This window comes from Populus euphratica, unplaced genomic scaffold (genome assembly GCF_000495115.2).
Source record: "Populus euphratica unplaced genomic scaffold, PopEup_1.0 scaffold38.1, whole genome shotgun sequence".
In the NCBI taxonomy this organism is placed as follows: domain Eukaryota; kingdom Viridiplantae; phylum Streptophyta; class Magnoliopsida; order Malpighiales; family Salicaceae; genus Populus; species Populus euphratica.
In genome coordinates, this window is record NW_011499911.1 from 552,032 (window position 1) to 572,309 (window position 20,278).

The window sequence follows — 20,278 nt, forward strand, 5'->3', positions numbered from 1 at the left end:
TTATGTTTATGTTTTTCTTTTTATAGAGTTAGTATAGCTTGCAGGTTTATTAGAGTAACCCATGTTGCTACAATTTACGAGTTTAATGAATTGTATTTTTTTTAACTAAACTTGAATTTATTTTGTTAATTTTTTTCTCATATAGTAAAAATAATATTAATACTAAGAGACATGTTATTAAATTTTATAAAAATAATAATAACAATAAAAGTCATGTTATTAAATTTTATAAAATCTATGGACATGTTCTTGGGTTTTGCTTGTTGATCTAATTTACAAGTCTGATAAGTTAAAATTTTTGTTCATTTTTTAATTATTATTTTCAACATTTTAGTATTAGGTTGGTGTTTGAATTAGTGATCGTTTATTTTTATTATCATATAATTCAAATAAAATATAATTTTTTTTAAATAACAAGTTATAATTTTGTTGGAGTTAATGACTAAATTCATAAGTTTGATGTATTAGCCCGAGTTACTTCATTCACAAGTTTAATCAATTTACCCACTGAATATATATGTTTTTTTTTTGTTTTTGTTTTTGGTCATTTATTTTATTTTTTTTAATTTTGTCATTCAATATTGGTCCGGTTAATAAATATACTGCATGATTTATTTTTGTTTGTTTTCTATAAGGTTCTTATTGTCTCAAATATATATATGTTTTCATGATGTTAATTTTGCAAACATATATTTTTATAATATAATTAAAAAATAGTTTATAAAAAAAATTTAAACTCAATATAGTTCATGAAACGGGTCATTAGGGGACTCTATCATTGTCTGAATATTTTTTAAAATAACTGTTATCTTAAAGTTTTTTTAAGTTGAATCATATTTTTATCGATTATTAAAAATATATATGAACTCATGAAATCAATCGATTTAACTCGAGCTAGTTTACATATAATATTTTAAAATTATTAGTCGGATCAAATTTAATAATATTATCAAATATATTTAATATTTTTTTATATTTTAAAAAAATTCATCCAATCTGTAGTAGAGGGAGTGCTAACATGAACTCGTATCATATTCCAACTAGTTGTTTTTTTTTCATTTGAATCATGAGCTTAATTGTATTTTTCTTTAGTATCTAATTTTGTAATCACAATTCAAAACATGCATAAACCATTATTTTCCTTAAAAAAATAATCCCGATTAGTTTCTCATGAATCCCTATTTACTCTAATAACTTCCCCACTGAATCTTAAAAAATTCAGAAATTCTCATCCGAGATTTTTATCTAATTTTTATATGAAAAAAAGTCAAATTCATTTCTAAAGAATGTTTACATTATAGTCCACAAAACATGCACAGATCACTAAATTCAAAGTCTTCTATCTTTGGAAACTGTTGAAAAAAATTAATTTTTTTACAGTCTTTATTTCTGTAAATAATCACCATCTAAGTTCCCCGTAGAAATAAAGAAAGTTTTACCAAATCACACGTGTCAAACGATCACTGGTTTATCACTGTTAAAATATTAATTTCCACGCACCTTTGTTCTCCAGCTCCTTCCAGCTTCCCTCTCATTCACCAACTGCATTTCAAAAAGCAACCTCACCTCCACATAACATAACTGACAGCTCTGACGAACTTCTTCGCCCAATAAATTTTGTGGCGTCATGGCGAGAGAGTTTGCCACATGTGTGGAGTATGGATTGAATCTTTCCAAGAGAATATACTACGGAAAGGAAATGACTCCTGCGGCAACGGCAGCGATGACGCGGTCGATGTCAGCAAAGTCGTCAGATGTGGCAGAGAGTTACTTTCCGACAGCGGTGATGGCTTATGCGGTGGTATCGGAGCCGGAGCTGGTCGAAAATCCGGACGTACCGAGTTACCAGCCGTACGTTCACGGGCGGTGTGAGCCACCGGCCTTGATACCGTTGCACATGCTTGGAGTGGTGACTATGGAGATTGATTGCTGTTTCGATCACGCAAACGTTTGTTTTAGCGGCGCGTGGCGCGTGCATTGTATTAAAGGGAATAGCAAGTGTGATGTCCGCATAGCTGTTCCCATAGGCGAGCAGGTACGGCATATGTTGCTCCCTTGTTTATGGTCACTCGATTTCTTTTTCCTTTTTCTTTGTTTTTTTTAAATAAATTACTAGGAAGAAACAAAAGCTGGAATGGTGTTAGCTGCCAACTTGCCTCAAGTTCATTTGCTTTTATTAAGATTTTGATGGTCGTAAGGATCTGTTTGGGTTCAAATCCAACAAGGGGTTGGTTATGGTGGGTTTTCAATAAATGATTGAGGTAAGAAAGAAGTGATTTGATAATAACAAAAGTCTAATAAAAAAGTATAGATGATTTTGAATTTTGATATGTGTTTGATTAGGCGGTGTTTGTCATCATTACGGTTATTATATTTGAAAATTTTTGATTTTTTTTAAATTTTTTGAATATAAAATAATATTGAAAATAAATTAAAAAGAAAGAAAAATACACTTCTAACATATGTATAGCTGGAAATAACGTAACACCTAACATATCTCGTACATGTCCTGTATTTTACCAATCTACTATGTATCTAAACAAGTGAACAGTTTGAAAATACACGCGCGCCGGTTCTACATGAAAACACGACTTGTTGCTGGTACCGTTGCTGATTGCACAACGGGAAATTCAACTCTTTTTATTTTTTTGTTTATAGTATTGTTTCTTTGAACAGCAAATGTTTTTGCTTAATTTGCGTCTTTAGAACATGTGGAATTCTATTTTTACTTGCTTTTCCTAAATATTTGAATTAACTTCTTTTTAAAGTTCTCAAGTAAAACATGATGTGGCTAACAGGGTTCACTTCTAGGTGTCGAGGTTGATGTTCCTCGGAGATCTTATCATAGCCAGTTGATCGAAGCAGAAGATGCAAATTACAAAGAAAAAGTAAGCAAAGGAGGGAATGGACGTTTAATGAGAGGCAGCGTATATACTTTTAAAATCCCACAGGTGATTCCTTGGTGCATTTGATGTTCTTTGTGGTTATGGATTGCGAATTGTTTCAGATTGCTCGTTTCTCAGATATTTGTCTGAAAAAGAATTTGCTGTTCAGGTTGAAGGAGGGGCAACAGTCTCAATCAAAGTGATTTGGTCACAAAAATTACTTTATCATGAGGGTCAATTCAGTCTCAATGTACCATTTAGTTTTCCAGCATTTGTCAATCCCGTTGGCAAGAAGATTTCTAAGAGGGAAAAGATACTGTTAAATGTGAGCTCTGGTGTCGGTAAAGAAATTTTATGCAAGAGTACAAGTCATGCTCTAAAGGTATGCCATTCTTGTTTGCCATAATGTTTCAATCTGCTTTTGTTAGCTCAACAAAAGAAGTGAGGTGATGATTATGCTTTGACAGGAGATAAGGCGTGAAGTTGGTAAAATGGGTTTCTTATATGACGCTGAAGTGCTGACTTGGTCAAGTGCTGACTTCAGTTTTTCCTACAATGTAAGACCTTGCTCGCACCGCACCCTTTGCTGTTTTTCTCCCCAGATATATTTAGCTCTATAGTACCGCCATCGATTTAATGGGTCATGCTATGAATATACGAAACATGCAGGGAGCCATAAGAGCACTTATTGTCGTTGACTGCTGTGTTCACAGGTCTGCTCAAAGGATTTATTTGGTGGTGTGCTTTTGCAGTCCCCATTATTACGAGATATTGATGACAGACAGATGTTTTGCTTCTATCTTTTTCCTGGAAACAACCAGAGCATGAAGGTTCATTTCCTTTGATCTGCTGCATGGTTATTTGTTTCTAACGTATTTCATTCCAGCAGAAGATAAGTGGTCATTGTGGATAATCTATTCTTAAAAAACAAAGAATCAGTCATGCTGCTAATTTTTGGGCTAAAGTTATGGAGGATAGAACTTTTCTCACCGCTGGAATGGCGGCTGCACTAAAGTGGCGGAGAATGTGGCCATGAAACACAAATATGAAGAGAGCAAATTAAACTAAAACTAAACTGATCGAGGCACAAAACAGTGCTAATGAAATAAAAAATGTTCTTGTTAGAGGAATACTTGCCTTCCTCAGTTGTGGTTTCATTTTGCTTTTGATCTGATCTGCTGTGGGAACTCAAAAGGACCAAACATTCTTGAGTCAGAAGTCTGAACCAAGGCTTCAAATTTACTAAAACAGTTATTTCTTCTTCCGTGTGAATCTGGCAGGCTTTCAGGAAGGAAGTAATATTTATAATTGATATTAGTGGAAGCATGAAAGGGGGTCCTTTTGAGAGTGCAAAGAATGGACTATTGTCATCTCTTCAGAAGCTCAACCCAGAAGATTCTTTCAGCATTATAGCTTTCAATATGGAGACCTACCTATTTTCATCAGTAATGGAGCTGGCAACCGAAAAAGCAATAATAGAAGCTACCCGGTGGCTTAATGATACATTAACTGCAGGTGGTGGCACCAACATTTTAGTGCCCCTCAAACAGGTATGTCTAATGTTTCACTGTTTGTCCTTTCAAACATCTTGATATTGCGTTGCATATTGTTTTAATGTCTTTTAAATCCAGTTCTCAACTAGTATGTGAAAATAAAGCAGTTAACTTTAGCTTATACTCTGCCGGCGTCCATCTCTATAATTAACCTGGTGCTGTTTAACATGAAAATCACTACCTAGAGTCCTTCCATCCCCATCCTATTTGCTTCTTCTTCTTCTTCTTCTTTAATTTACCTGGAAAATGTTTTAGATGCTTCATTTTCCACATTCACATCTCTAACAAGATACTTGCGACAAGAATCTTATTGATTTTATTTTGTAATGTGCTTTGTTTTAGGCTATAAGGCTGTTGGCTGAAACAACCAATTCAATTCCTGTCATATTCCTCATCACTGATGGAGCTGTTGAAGATGAAAGAGATATTTGTAATTTTGTCAAAGGTTATCTCACAAGCAGGGGATCAATTTCTCTTCGCATAAGTACATTGGGTATAGGTGAGGTATCTGGTGTTTCAGCCTTTTCTTTATCTATTCGAAACCTGTTGTCTTGATCACTTTGCTCTGTCATTTGGGGTGTTGCCTGCACACGCGCGCGCTCACACACACTTCATATCTGAATTGATGACTGAACTCACATTTGGGCACAAGAAATGTGTTTTGAAAGTCACAGTTTAGCTCACAAAACTTTTCCATCTGTTTTGTTATCATACTGAGTATTCGAGATTTCAACATATAATTAGCTTCATGGACCTCAACCATACCTGACGCTCAAGCTTACCAGCTTTGTGTTGGACAAGCTTAAATGAACTGCTCTATCAATTACTAAAGTTGGTAATTCTACCCGGAGAGAAAACTGGTCTGCCTCCCTAATCATTTCTTTATAGTGGGAATTTTTCATGATCCTTACTTGCCGATTATGTTAATGAGGGGACATTAGGCTTGTGTCCCAAGTAGCATTGTCTTTGACATTATCATATATCTTCTCATTGCAGTTAAAAAATATTAAAATGTTAAACTAAATTATATACTAAATCCTCACACCACTTCTTACCTTTTATATAATTTGTTAAAGATCCTTGGAAAAACCTTTTCAGGTACATATTGTAACCACCATTTCTTGCGAATGCTAGCACAGATTGGGAGGGGTCACTTTGATACTGCTTATGATGCAGGTTAGTTGTATTCCAATTGCTTTTTGGAAGGTAATTGATGGTGCAGCAGGCCTTGTGTCTCAATACCCTATAAAGCCAAGCAGGAAAAGATTCTTAAACAGTCACTTTCTCTATTGCTCTTTTATTTGGCCAGATTCGGTTGATTTTCGATTGCAGAAATTATTCACAACTGCATCATCAATCATTCTAGCCGATATAACTGTTGATGCTTTGGAACATCTGGACTCGCTTGAGGTGCTCAATTCAAGATATTGAATATTGTTTTATGCCAATCCTGCCTTGATTATTTCATGCTCTCTCTTAGCATAATTATGTTTTAACAGAGGAGCTTTTGATTCTCTTGTCTTGTTCATTTTTTCTGGCTGTTTCTGACATGTTGTCTTCTCCGACCTCCTAGCAGTTGCTTCCTTTTTGTATCCCAGACCTCTCACGTGGAAGCCCATTGATTGTATCGGGCAGATATAGTGGAAACTTTCCAGACCCTGTCAAATTAAGTGGCACCTTGGCAGATAAGAGAAAGTTCACAATAGACTTGAAAGCACAAAAGACAAAGGATCTGCCATTTGATAGAGTAATGTTTCTTCAGGACATGACATTATTTAATAAAGATGAACTTAACATCAGAAAGTAGTTGCAAGATAGATTATCATAGATAGAAATCATTTTGTCCAAGAATGATTATAATCGTGAATCAGTCTTACCTAAAGGACTGCACTTTGTGGTGTCTCTTATAATGCCTTTTTCTGAATCCCGTGCTTTCGGGATAAAGATGATTTATTGAATATTTAACAGGAGAATCTTAAAGTTCTGTCTTCTATTGGGATGCCCTGGAGGTGGAACGCTTACATTCTTTTGTCACAATGATCTTTACATTATGCATGAAGTTTTCTCTGTGAACGGCATCCCTTCAGGGATCTGGCTTCACCCCAGTGTTGAATTATGATACAAAATCAATTGCCTTGTTTGCTTTTCTGTACACTTACACTTGTCAATTGCTATTGTAATGCTCAAACCAGATTACTTCATTTCTTTTGTTATCTACCTTAGCTGTTTGGGTGTTCGTAGAAAGTAATTGTTTTCAGTTCTCAAGCATGAGATTGCATCCATCCCTCACAACTCAGCAATTCGCTCATATTAGTTCACTAGAGAAAACCACTATAAAGAAATTTGCACAATTAGAAAGTTGTTTCTGGTGCATTCTTCTCTAACTATTCTTCACTAACTCTGCAGGTAGTTGGAAGGAGACAAATTGATTTACTCACTGCTAATGCATGGTTGTCAGGGAGTAAAGAGCTGGAACAAAAGGTTTGCTATTGAATTTGCTTAGATTCTGATTCTTCTATAAATTATGCGAAGCTAATTCGTTTGATCTTCTTCATTGTAGGTTGGCATGGTTTTTGTGGTTGTGGTGATGTGTGTAATCATCGTTTCTTCACGCAAATCTAATTTGTTTGATCTTCTTCTTCTTCTTCGCTGTAGGTTGCAAAAATGAGCATCCAAACTGGGTTTCCATCTGAATACACCCTCATGGTTTTGCATCAGACTCTTACAGATGAGAAAGCGCCAGAAACAATCCTGATACAGGATGTATGCACTTGCCTGACTCCTAAATATTCAAGCTTCTTAAATTATTGAAAGAATTCCTCTATGCTCTTTTTCCTAAGTTCCTTATACACGACAAGCAGAAAAGCATCGCCATTTGAATTAAAAATGTGACATCTATCATCCAGCATTTTTGATCAAGCAGCCCCCTGACTTTGGCCTTGCTTTATTCGATGATTTTCAACTGCCCTCACATGGAAAGCTTGCATATGATTCTTCTTCTTAAAACCATTAATTTAACCTCAGATTTTACTTGGAAGATTATTTGCAAGGCCGTAAGCTCATCTGTTTAACTTCCTTTATATCTAATGAAAACAGGTATTCAACAAAATGAACCCTCTCAAGAAAATGGACTTTCCGAAGACAATCGTGTTGAGGAATCTTTGCGTTGGCTTTGGCAACTTGACTGCGACAGCTGAGAACATTCCTCCAGGAACCGAGGAGACAAAGTCATCTGAAGCAACCGGGATGCTGGTCAAGGCTGCTTCCAACTGCTGTGGCAGGGTGGTGGATCGCTGCTGTTGCATGTGCTTCATCCAAACTTGTTCATATATGAATAATCAATGCTCTATTGTCCTCTCCCAGCTCTGCGCTGCCCTTGCTTGCGTTGAGTGCATAAACTGCTGCATCGAGCTTTGCGAATGCGGATAAATATGCTGTGACTGGTCGCCAAACACGCAGAGATTCAAGAATTGCAATGTTTTGTGTGTATTATGCTGCTGCAGCTTGCTTTGTATACTCATCTGTTTTATTATTCCATTAGAAAAAAAAAATAATAAGAAAATCCTTAACTCAATCCCAATCATTTTACATAATATTCATGTCGGATTTGTAAAACCTTTCTCTAAACAATTTAGATTTGCATCCATTGTATATTGAGGACAAGGTGAAGACAAATTGAAAAAAAAATTAAGATTGTGTTAGGTCGTAGAAAATCATCTGTCTTTTCTATTTTCAATGTTTTAATGAAAAATTGGAAAATTTGTCCATTTGGTGGGAGCATACAATGATTTCTCATAAAAAAATTAAAATTATAATAATTATTAAAAAATTAAAATCAAAATTGAGAATAATTATATTTGGAATAATTTAATTATAATTATTAATTGTATTTCATTTAAAATAACATTATTTATTTTATTAAAAAATTCTTTATATTAAAAAGTTAAATAACTAATTACTTTTTTTAAAGTGTTTTTTTATTTAGAAATATATTAAAATAATATTTTTTTTTATTTTTTACATTAAATCTAAAATGTTTAAAAAAATTAATTTAAAATAAAAAAAATTAAATATTTTTAAAAACTCTTTTTGAAACGTAAAACAGAGGAGCCTCAGTGACAGAATGGTGTGTTAATTAGACAGTCCCCGAAAAGATAGGAGACCAAAATCTTTCCCCTAAAAAATCTCCTCTTCTTTCCCGCCTTTCTCCTTCCTAATTCCAGGTATGTTTGTTTCCCGAGAAAAAAAAAATCCATGCACAGTTAATGAATAATAAATAAGCAAGATTACTTTTATTGTATTAATTGGTTGTGATTTTTTATATAAATTTTTACATTTTGCAGTTTCAAGTAGTAATAGCAAATCATTTCAAATGATTCCTCGCCTTTTCTTCTCCGTCTTCTTCCTTGTGCTCTCTGCCTCTTTCCCTATCAGGTAACAATTACTAAAAATCAGGGTTTCCCCCTCTTTTTAGTTGATCAACACGGTTCTTGCTTGTATCAACTATTTATGAACCTTACCTTACAAATGTACGAGAAACATTTCTTTCCCTTTTGTTCTGTGTTACTATATTTTGTAATTAGATCTGTTCGATTGGTGAAATATTTATTTTAGTCGATGAACTTAATCTTGCCAAGGTTAGCATTTCAGGGTGAAACTTAAAAATATTGGAATTTTTTCTTTCACGATTAAATTTTTTGTAATAGATGTAGGGCCTCGGTGAGGACCGGATTGGTTTAATCTTGCTTGTCCTTGTTGGTGCAATCATACAATATAGTTTTTATTTAGCCGACTGGTTTTGTTATCTTGAATACTTCATGAAATGTGGGCTATTTTCAAGCAGTGGGAGTGAAGAAAAGGAAAAGACTTTAGCTATGATCAAGCCAGATGGATTGCTAGGTAATTACACTGAAAGAATAAAGGAGGTTATTGTGGATTATGGGTTTAGCATCTTGAGGGAAATTACCGCTCAACTTGACCAAGACAGTGCTGCAAGCTTTTACGCTGAACACTCTTCAAGAAGTTTCTTTCCAAGTCTTATCAAATACATGACAAGGTATCTTTACTTCATTTTTATTATTGTGATTTGGGGGCAATTCAGTGGACCAATTTGTGGTGAGCTTCCTGAACTCTATTGCTGTAGTTGCAAAGTTCTGAATTGGATTTTCCTGAAAATATTCCAGATGCCTAAGACAAAGAAGATTGTGGCCTTTGTTCGTGTATTTCAGGCATTTAGGCAATGTATTGAAACCTTGGACCTTGCACTTTGAATAGTTATATTTCATTGTATTAATGGGCTGTGATTCTGCATACCAAGTTGACATTCATCGTGCTGTTGGTTATTGTTTGAATGAAGGAGAAATCTGCTCTCATTCTTTTGCTTCGTTATATGTTGACTCATAGCTTTTGATAGTGGTCCAGTTTTGGTCATGCTCTTGGAGAAGGAAAATGCAATTGCTGATTGGCGCACTTTGATTGGACCAACTGATGCATGCAAAGCTAAGATTACTCATCCTAACAGGTTATTCACGTATAAGCTTCTGTTTCTTATACCCATCCCATTCATTGCTTTGTAAGGTTAGGTTTTCAAGTCACTGTCATTAGACTTTCTCCTCCATAGCTTCACAACAGTACTCTTTTGTTTTTTCAGTATCAGAGCAATGTGCGGGCAGGATTCAGAAAAGAACTGTGTTCATGGTTCAGACTCTCTCCTATCAGCTCAAAGGGAAATCTCATTTTTCTTTGAAGATGTATCTTCAGGTTATATATATATATTGTTTTTATCATATGTAATGGTGTTCACTTTTTTTTTATTTTTTCTTAACTTTGGTGCATAATATTGGTTTTTGCCGTTTTAACCTAATATAATGAAATTATATGCACATAACGTATACTATCTTCTGAGCCCATAGCTACAACACATCATTATGATACGTTTGGTTCTTCTTCATTAATTGTAATTTTTTCCCCTAATAATCTCCTGTTATATGCTATAAGATAGATTTTACAAATGAGAACTATTGCCCTGTGAGTTCATGACTGTTTTCATGAAGTTTGAATATTAGTGCCATGAAATAAATCTCGATGTAACCTTGTTTACTATTGGTGAATAACTATTTTTTCTAGCTATGCATTGACACCAATATAAGAGTACAATTGCCCTGTGAGTTCATGACTGTTTTCATGAAGTTTGAATATTAGTGCCATGAAATAAATCTCGATGTAACCTTGTTTACTATTGGTGAATAACTATTTTTTCTAGCTATGCATTGACACCAATATAAGAGTACGATCATTTTCAAAGCAAAAACAATAATAATCATGGTTTTGGTTGCTTTAGCTAATGCCATAAAATATAAAAAAAGTATCATTTTTTCAAGCAATAATTTGGTGGTTGTATTTATTTTTGGCAGGTGAAACAAATACAACACATGATGAGCTCTAGCAGCTGGTAAACACTCAGACAAATTACATGTTTTTTCAAGTCTCTTTACTCTCTCGAACCCACACATGCTACAGCAGCTGCAATGGCTGAAGTTTTATGGTGGTTAGCCATCTGCTGTTAAAATAGACTTTCGAATTTACAGTTTCATTGAATTTCCTTTTTTTTGCTTCCTGTTTTTGTTGTCCTTTTATTTTGAGTACAATCTTAAAAAAGGCCGATTCATCACAATACTCATGAAAAGTAATTGAATGGAAGTGCTATAATTAGTTGCCATTTCATAGATATACAAGGGGAACACCAAATATTTTGTTTTCTCCCAAGTCCTTTCCTGCTTTCTCTTTGAGAGAAATCGTTGTTGCTTACCTTGATAACAGAATTGGATGGGCTGAGGTAGAACATAGGAGGCCTGCTCTGAAAAGTTATGCCTGTTCCATTTGCATTATAGCATTGGAAACTTGATTTTAGCTACTGAAAACATTATAACAGTGGATGATTCTCTGTATAGGTGATAGGGCTTGTGTTATCTTTCAGCTTTATGCCAACATGAATCTTGTAATAAGAAGATTAACTGATTGCTGGAAGTGCTGGGCCTTGCTGGAAGTGCAAGCTTTAGTAACAGATAGTTCATTTAAGCTTGTAATGCCAGACACTTGTATGAGATGGTTATTCCATCCTCTCTCAAACTAGTAATCAAGACACTACTCTTCTTAGACTAATAGCTTATAAGTTTTGGCAGAGCGGATATCAATAGAAAAGGATGAGATGGGTTGTCTGTAACTTCATATTCAATTAAAAACAGTTCTCATGAATCTAGAGGACTCCAAAGAATTACTTCGTTGGTTGAGATCAAAAGGATGGTGCAATGAACTTTTTGAAGAGTTGAGTTGAACATAAGGGAATGGCATTTCATTTTTATGGATGATGGTGGTCAATAACGAAAATAATTAAAATTTACTATCAGGGTCATGTTTAGAACATAATTTGAATAGTCAGTGGATAAAGACTCAATTCTGTCAGTCATCGGGATTGCAAGTGAGCTACTGTTTTTTTGTTTTTGGCAACAGCATAGAAAGCTGCAAATTGCAATAACCATCAGCATACATTTTCTGTGTGTACTAATTGATATCTAGATACATGAAGAAATGCAGCACAAATGGAGATACATGCATATAACCATGGACTTAGATTTCTTCCAATTAGTCAAATGATCCTCAGCATTTGTCGCAAGAATCACCAAGCCAATTTGTCATACCCGTAGGATTATAATGAAATAATTTGGAACAAATATATCATTCAGGATTATAATGAAATAATTTGGAACAAATTTATCATTCAAATTTAATTTTATTAAATTAAAATTGGAGGCTGTACAGGAAAGAATGATAATAATTGTAGGAGAACGATTTCCTGGTGTATTTTACTTTCTGTTTGTTTATTGGCTTCTACAAGCTTCGTAGTTAGTACAGATATTGTATGTATCATGCTACAGTACAAAAGTTTCAACTTCAATGTGTTACTGATCATATTCTTTGGACGGCATGTGAATTATTTTCAAGAATTCAGGTTGATAAAGCTTGAATGTTCGTAACTATTTTTTACTCTATTATTTCCTTTCCATCTCTTTTCCTTGTCAAATAAAGTTTCATGATTTGACGCTTCATAGTTCAAAACTCACAGTAGTGTATACCTGTGTCACTGCTTTGCCGTCTTAGTAGACCATGCAAATCTCTTGTTATTGCATTGCACCCATGCTAGGTTTATAGCTACATGAAGATGATATGTGATTGTTGTGTAATGTAGTGGTACCATCAAGGTCCTATTTAGCGGCCAGGAATGAAAGGTGCGCACATCTTCTTTGAGAGAAAGAGTCTGCAAAGTTTTACCACCATGATTATAGGATAATATATTTTGATTCATGATGAGGTTGTCATGGGAGCACGACGAAACATTTGCTTAGTCTTAATGCATGACACTTTTGTTTATTAATTAGCAGAAGATCCAATGAAGGGCGAGCTAGTCAAACTCAATGATGGCCACCATGCACTTTCGTGGATGATTGAGGTTCCACATCATACAAGGTCTTAATTTATGTTAGCCGAAGAGTGTTAACCTTCCTGAATTAGGAACCCTTGCAGGTTTGGTTGCTAAACCCTAGACATTAGTAGACGCGGTAACCCACATGGCTTTTATTTCTTTATGCTATCTTGGTTCCTGCGATCCTTGGCTTACCTTTTCATTTTGCTTTCTTCATTACTTGCATCTCGAGGTGTCGATGACAAGCTTTACTGGTATATCAAAAATTTTGGGCTTAAAGCCAGCGTTGTCGTGACGAGCAGGATGACGATTTGTGCGGGATAAATGAACTTTCATTCTGCAGGATTTCTTGATCATCAAGCTCGTATCAAATTAACTTTGGGGTTGCTGTTTTTAACTTCTATTTTATATAAGCCGAAGAAATCGAACACATAGTTCATTGTGTTCTTGAACTTTGCTTAGATCCAGCATGATCGACGTGAACTCACACCAACCACACAGATGAAAACCATTTGAACCTTACACAAGCTTTCCTTGGCAATCAATTAGGTGAAACCCACTTTAAACCATACTTCTAGTTGTAATGGCAAATTAATTCTATCTGTTTTTATTTTAGGCTTGTTCTATCCCACTATTATCCTCTTTAAGTAGACTAAGGGTTTTGGTTAAGATGCTGATGATCATAAGATCGTGTGATTTGAAACATGTGCCATGGAGGAAAGAAAGGGAGCCGAAAAGGAAGCCACTTTGAAATCTAGAGTGAAAAGATCTAGTAATGGCTTCTTCCAATATTTCCTATATATATAATGTTTCTTTTATTTGAGTCAATTATAACTTGGTCCCTTTAGTTTATCAAAACTAATTAGTTAGTCCTTGTGGTTTCATAAATATAATTCATCCGTATTTTAAGACTTATTTATAATTTAATATATTTTTATCCTTCACATGTTATTTTCCAATTTATTTCATGCTTTTTTTTAGAAATATATAAAAAATGGATAATATAGAGAGATTGATGAGATAAAGAAAGAGTTTTCTTGAAACAAAATACAACCATATGCTTATTAAATATCAATTCATTATTTGATAATTATTATTTATTTTCCTAATCTTATTTTTAATCATCGATAAATAGATTGTTTTTATTATGGTTATAAAACACGATTCGAATGGTAATTTATTTCAAGGTTAAAGTCATGGATTAGATAATTTATCTAATTTGTTCTTTTAAAAAATTTTGAAACATGGTTTTAATAAAATTAATTAATTTTTTCACTAAACCTAGTTAGGTTTTATATTAACTCAATGAGTGGTGTTGGGTCTTATCACTATGGCATAAAAATGGCATTTTATGAATTGGAAATTGATTCTTTCAAATGAAAAATCGACTAGGCCTTTTGGGATATGTGTTGATCCCTCATTTTTCATAATTTGATTCCATTGCTTTAAAACGGATGTTTGGTATTATTACAATTGTTAGTTTTAAAAATATTTTTTATTTATAAATATAATAAAATAATATATATTTTTTATTTTTTAAAATTTATTTTTGATATTAGTACGTTAAAAAAATTTAAAAAGAAAAAGAAAATTGAAGCAACTAAAAAAATAAAAAAAATCAATTTTTTAAAAAGTGTTTTTCAAAAAAATAAACAAACATGCTAAATTTCACTGTAGCTCCATCAACTATTTTTTATTTTGGTTGTGAATTGTTTTTTTTTTCAATCGCAATCTTTGATGGCAAAATTACAATTTATTAGTCAAAATTTGTTAAGGATGAAAAGAATTAACAAAAAAAGGGCCAAAATATAAAATATGGTTTTAATAAAAATACAATTTTTTTTTATTTAACTTAGTCAATTCTTAGTTCAACTCTATGAGTGGTGTTAGTTCTTATCACCATGGCATTTTCTGAATTGGAAATGGATTCTTTCAAAGGAAAGATCAACAAGGCCCCTTAGGGACACGTGTTGGTCCATAAAAGATCATCGAATGTATTTCGCCAGCTATCATAACCTGGTCCCATTGCCATTACTTATACTGGGATATAACTTATATTTTTATTTGTAAAGTTTTTTTAAAAAATATATTAAAAAAATATAAATTTTAAAAAAAATTAATTTGTTGATATTAACACATTAAAAAAATTTAAAAATAAAAATTTTTGAAAAAAAATTCTTAATCTTTTTAGAAAATACTTTAAAAATATAAAAAACAAACTAGTTTTATATGCACTAAAACAACTACATTATGCATTGTAGCTCTATCAATTATTTTTTATTTTTATCATTAATTTTTTTTAATTAAAATTTTCAATGGAAAAATTACAATTTATCAATCAAAATGTGTTAAGGATGAACAAAATTAACAAATAGAGGGTCAAAGTATAAAATAAAAGGAAATATGTTGTCCCATCTAAAATTTGTGGGGAAAATATTATTTTAGTCTTTCTGTTTTTTTTCTTCTTCTTTTAATTTTTTTATAGATATTGTGGATTTAAATTTGATCAAAATATTTATTTTTTAGTTTATAAATATAAGAGAGGAGAGAAAAAAAATTATTGAATTCATGTGAGAATAGAGAAAGTCATTGGTTTTCACCTAACTCAGCCATTAAAAAAATTAATTTTGATTTTAATATGATTTATTCAATAAAAAAAATAAAATTTAATGATAATTATTTTAAATTTTAATATTATTTGAAATAATAGATCAAGGTTGATAGAAACTTTTTACTCGGTTTAATTTTGTATTTTATTTAATTATTTCATAGGTTTTTCAAGTTGATGTTATAAAAGTTTTTATTAGATATTTTTAAATAAATATGAATTAATAAATGAACTATTTGGAAAAAACAAAACCTATCTTGATTAGAAGGTGCTGGAATTTGGGTTTAATAATTATGTTTAAAGTGAAGTTGGGAGTAAGGAAATTATTGTATTTGAGAATATGATAATGATTATGGTTTAAAATATTTTTTAATTTAAAAATAAATTAAAATAATGTTTTAAATATTAGTATATTAAAAAAATTATAAAAATAAATTTTTTTTTGTAGATACATGATTACAGCCGTGTTACAAACACTGCCAAAGTCTCGTTCAAATGCTATTTTTCTATGAAGTCCACTTTTTAACTTTTATCTTTCTTTCTTTCCTCTTTGTTCTTAAGAAACTAACCTCGTCTAGGCCGAAGCTGCAAGTAAACACTTCAGTGGACCAATCACGTGAGAGGGTGGTGTCCTGTCAGCGATTCGTCAGGAGACGATCCTCAGAACTCGTGAGTTTAGATCAATAGACAAGAAGACTTGTTCGATGTTTCTTTTTATATTTTAAAAATAATTTTTAAAAAATTTAATTTTTTATTTTAAATTAATATTTTTATATTATTTTAATTCACTAATATTAAAAATAATTTTTACTTCACTAATATTTTACTTCACTAATATTTTTAATTTAAAATAATTTTTACTTCACTAATATTTTAAATTTATTTTTTTAAAATAAAAAATATTATAAAAATAACTATAACTAAATTCTCAAACATCAAACAATAAAAATAGCACTCCGACTACGTTCTTAAACACCAGACAACAAAAATATGAGGGAAAGCTTAACTAACTGACATATTCTTCAAAAAGGGAGAAAAAAGAGTTGAAATAAAATGTATAAATACAATATTCCTCGTGATTAAAATTGGAAACTAGAGATAGTAATTTGATTTCGTTATTGGTTTTATGCAATGTGGTGATAGCTTTCTATTAAACAAGTTTCAAGTGCTTTGGTTTATGAAAATCCTCTTGTGTTTAGACATTACAACTACTCTTAATTTCATAACACATTGATAATGGATTATTTTTTTTAATTTCTCACTAGGTTGCACGAGATTAAAGATTTGTTTATTTTAACGTTATAAAAATACTTTAAAAAAATTATAATTTTTTATTTCATTTAAATTAATATTTTTTTATTTTAAAATTACTTTAATTTACTCATATAAAAATAATTTTTTTTAAAAAAAACTTTTAATATGTTTTTAAACAAGAATATTTTTTTAAAAAATGATTATTATATTCTCAGATGCGTTGTGTTGTAGAGCATGCCGCCCATAATCTAAATGGGATTTTTGGTGGTTGACAACTGGGGTCAGGTAAGATTCGGGTGTCGATTTGGTCGGCGAGGGGGGCCATCACCGCGAGGCTGCTAGTGTTTGTTTTTATTATCTTCCTAGCTTTCATCACCTTCTTAATGTAATTTTGCCGCCATGGTGCCCTTGCTCTCGGTTCTTGAAAGCTCAGTTCATTTGTCTCTCACAGAATCTTGCCATAATTTGTTGACGTAGCTGCTCCCTTGAAAATAAAAGAGACCAACATGTGTGCACATACACACACATATTTGATTGATGGTGCACAAATTATGTCACAAAATGGTTGGATTAAGCTACTTGGTCTTATGTTAATTATTCATTATTCTGGTTTTTTCCTATTTTACTTTAACATATACTAAAAGTGATTGCAATGAGAGGTGTGAAGTGAAGTCTTTTTTTTTACTTTGATCCTCACATTTGTGAGGATTTTTTTATATATTTTAAATTTAGTTTGTTTTGTTTTATTTTATTTTTCAATATTCAATTTGTTAGGTATTGAATTTTATAATTTATTTCGATTTGCTTTCTATAGAGTTTTTTAATCTCATGTCTCACAATTGTGTTTTTTATAGGTTAGTCATGTTGATTAAAGTTATTTTTTTAATTATTTATTCTTCAATTTCATTCATCAATATTAAATTAATTAAAAATTAAGATTTATAATTATTTTTTATTTGATTTCTATGGAGTTGTGTTTTATAATCCAGGTAGTGAGTTGTGAGTTAACTTGGTTGATTCAAGTTTTTTTTTGTTTTTGTTTTAATTTTATACTTCAATATTGATTTGATTGAGAATTGAAATTTATAGTTTTTTTTGTTTTTTTTTCAATGTAAGCCTTTAATATTGAATTGATTTGGAATTGAGTTTCATAATTTTTTTTTACTGATTTTTTTATGAGTTTATTATGATCTTATGATTTGGATTAAGGGTTAGACCAATTGACTTGAAGATTTTTTTTCTTTTTTAAAATTTTTTTTATTATTTAATATTAGGTTAATTGAGAATTAAGTTTTATAATTTGTTTTGGTTTATGTTTTATAAGGTTATCCTGGTCCTATGACTTAGGTCACGAATTTTGTCGGTTGATTCGAGCATTTTTTGTATCATTTTTTTAATTGATTTTTTTCATCTTTCAACATTTGATTGATTGCAAATTTAGTTTTATAATTTGTTTCGATTTATCTTTTATGAGATTATCCTGATGTTATGATCAAAATTTGATAAATTAGCATAGGTTGACTTAGATCATTTTTTTTAGTTGAATATTGTTTTTATTTACATCTTTCAATATTATGTTGATTGAGAATTGAGTTTAATAATTTTTTTATTTGCTTTGTATAGGGTTATTAGGGTCTCATAACCTGAGCAGTAAATTTGACATATTAATCCAAATTAATTTAATATGTTATCATTTTAATATATTTTTTTAAATATTATTTTTAAGTCAAACAATATTTTTATCGATTGTTCTAATTGTTTTTAGACCTGCAAAGTTGACCAACTAACACCATATTAATCCTCATGCAGTTTAATTTTTTTCTGTTAAAAAATATATTAACAACTTCTAAATATTTTTTTATATTAAAAAAATTAATTCGACCCACAATATAGTACAAACAATGATCTAGTTAATATATATTAAAATGGCTTGGCTTTTAACTATAATAATGAGCAATAGAATATCAATCCTTTTTCAATTTGATTCTTAAAACTTTCATGATTTTTTTTTTAATTTCAAGTTTTTTTTTTCAATTTTATCCTCCAATATTTGATTTATTTGGTATTAAACTTTATAATTTATCTTGATTTACTTTTTATAGAGTTATTCTGATCTCATAATTTAGGTCACGAGTTTTACGAGTTAGCTATATTGACTTGGGTTATTTTTTTGTTATTTTTTAACTATTTTTTTTTTCTGAACTTTATTTTTCAACATTGAGTTTATTAGGAATAAAACTTCATAATTATTTTTTTTATTTTTTTTAAGAGGTTATCATATGCTCATGATCCTGATTGCAAGTTTTATGGGTTAAACAGATTAACTTGGTTTTTTATTTGAATATTTTTTTTATTTTATCTTTCAACATTAGGTTGATTGAGAATTAAATTTTATAATTTTTTTATTTACTTTCTTTAAAGTTATCTCAGTCTTCTAACTAGAGTTTGATAAGTTAACATAGGTTGATTTATGTTATTTTTTTTATTTTTTTAATTTAATTTTTCAACATTAGGTTGATTGATAATTGGGCTTCTTAATTCTTATTTTTTGATTTTCTATGTGGTTATTACAATCTTATAACTTGAGTTGCGGATTAGGCCTGTTAACTTCAGGTTTTTTTTTTTAATCTCTGATTGATTTGTTTTTAATTTTATCTTTCAATAGAAGGAATTGATTGAGAATTAGACTTCATAATTTTTTTAATTTACTTTATATGAGTTTATTCTGATTTTATGACTTGAGTTACGGGTTCGGTTGACTCATGTGGTTTTTTGTGTATTTTTTAATTAATTTTTTTTAATTTCATCCTTTAATATTAAGTTAATTAAAAATTGAACTTTATAATTTGCTTTGATTTACTTTTTATAAGGTTATTCTAGTATCATAATCCAAATTTAACAGGTTGGCTTGAGATGACTTAACTCACTTTTTAGTTAATATTTATTTTCAATTTTTTCATTCAATATTGAGTTAATTGAGAATTGAGATTGGTATTTTTTTTAATTTATTTGCTTTTTATAGTATTATTAGGGTTTTATGACAAGGATAACAGATTCAATAGATTAATCTGATTTTATCCGAATCGATATAATATATTATCATTTAATATTTAAAAAATGATGTTGTGTTGATTTTTTTAAAACAAACTAAATTTTTAATATAGTTATAAAACAAATTATAATAAAAATATATATATAATAATTAGAATAATCTGGAATACAAATAAGAAGAGTATCATTGAAATAATAAATGCCTAGTAGCACCCATTTATTTCACAAATTTTGAAGCAAATACTAATGGGACGTCTAGTCCTGCAAAACAAATGGTGACCATTGACCCGTACAAGTTCTAGAAATACAAAGAGGAAGAGCACATCTACCTATACATCATAATGTATATACTAATTGCTTTCAAATTAATAGCAGACGGTTAACCTGATGAATCCTGTCTGTTTTGCAATGCGATCATATTTGTTTTTGTATATATTTAATTTGAACA

At 30.9% G+C, this 20,278-nt stretch overlaps 2 protein-coding genes across 15 annotated transcripts; both read left to right on the forward strand.

The window, feature by feature from the left end:
• Positions 1-1,472: 1,472 nt before the first annotated feature.
• LOC105133972 (inter-alpha-trypsin inhibitor heavy chain H3-like) lies at positions 1,473-8,089 on the forward strand. 5 transcript variants are annotated; one of them, XR_843910.1, is made up of 13 exons: positions 1,473-2,035; positions 2,799-2,951; positions 3,055-3,267; positions 3,353-3,442; positions 3,599-3,715; positions 4,166-4,435; positions 4,781-4,937; positions 5,537-5,614; positions 5,748-5,848; positions 6,012-6,185; positions 6,845-6,919; positions 6,999-7,201; positions 7,535-7,560. XR_843910.1 is itself a non-coding variant. In XM_011038156.1 (13 exons), exons 1-13 carry the CDS (start codon positions 1,628-1,630, stop codon positions 7,865-7,867), a joined length of 2,277 nt encoding a protein of 758 aa, XP_011036458.1. In that variant the 5' UTR covers positions 1,489-1,627; the 3' UTR covers positions 7,868-8,089. The 5 variants fall into 5 exon arrangements, 4 of the variants coding, with proteins under 4 accessions (XP_011036461.1, XP_011036458.1, XP_011036459.1 ...); XM_011038156.1 differs by having other exon boundaries at positions 1,489-2,035; positions 7,094-7,201; positions 7,535-8,089; XM_011038157.1 differs by having other exon boundaries at positions 1,490-2,035; positions 6,015-6,185; positions 7,094-7,201; positions 7,535-8,089.
• A 464-nt stretch (positions 8,090-8,553) lies between these two features.
• LOC105133974 (Nucleoside diphosphate kinase family protein) lies at positions 8,554-13,844 on the forward strand. 10 transcript variants are annotated; one of them, XM_011038165.1, is made up of 8 exons: positions 8,554-8,661; positions 8,782-8,872; positions 9,279-9,494; positions 9,852-9,959; positions 10,089-10,198; positions 10,852-10,889; positions 12,684-12,723; positions 12,877-13,100. In XM_011038165.1, exons 2-6 carry the CDS (start codon positions 8,811-8,813, stop codon positions 10,881-10,883), a joined length of 528 nt encoding a protein of 175 aa, XP_011036467.1. In that variant the 5' UTR covers positions 8,554-8,661; positions 8,782-8,810; the 3' UTR covers positions 10,884-10,889; positions 12,684-12,723; positions 12,877-13,100. The 10 variants fall into 10 exon arrangements, with proteins under 10 accessions (XP_011036467.1, XP_011036463.1, XP_011036468.1 ...); XM_011038161.1 differs by lacking the exons at positions 12,684-12,723; positions 12,877-13,100 and adding an exon at positions 13,534-13,844; XM_011038166.1 differs by lacking the exons at positions 12,684-12,723; positions 12,877-13,100 and adding an exon at positions 13,640-13,844.
• Positions 13,845-20,278: the final 6,434 nt, after the last annotated feature.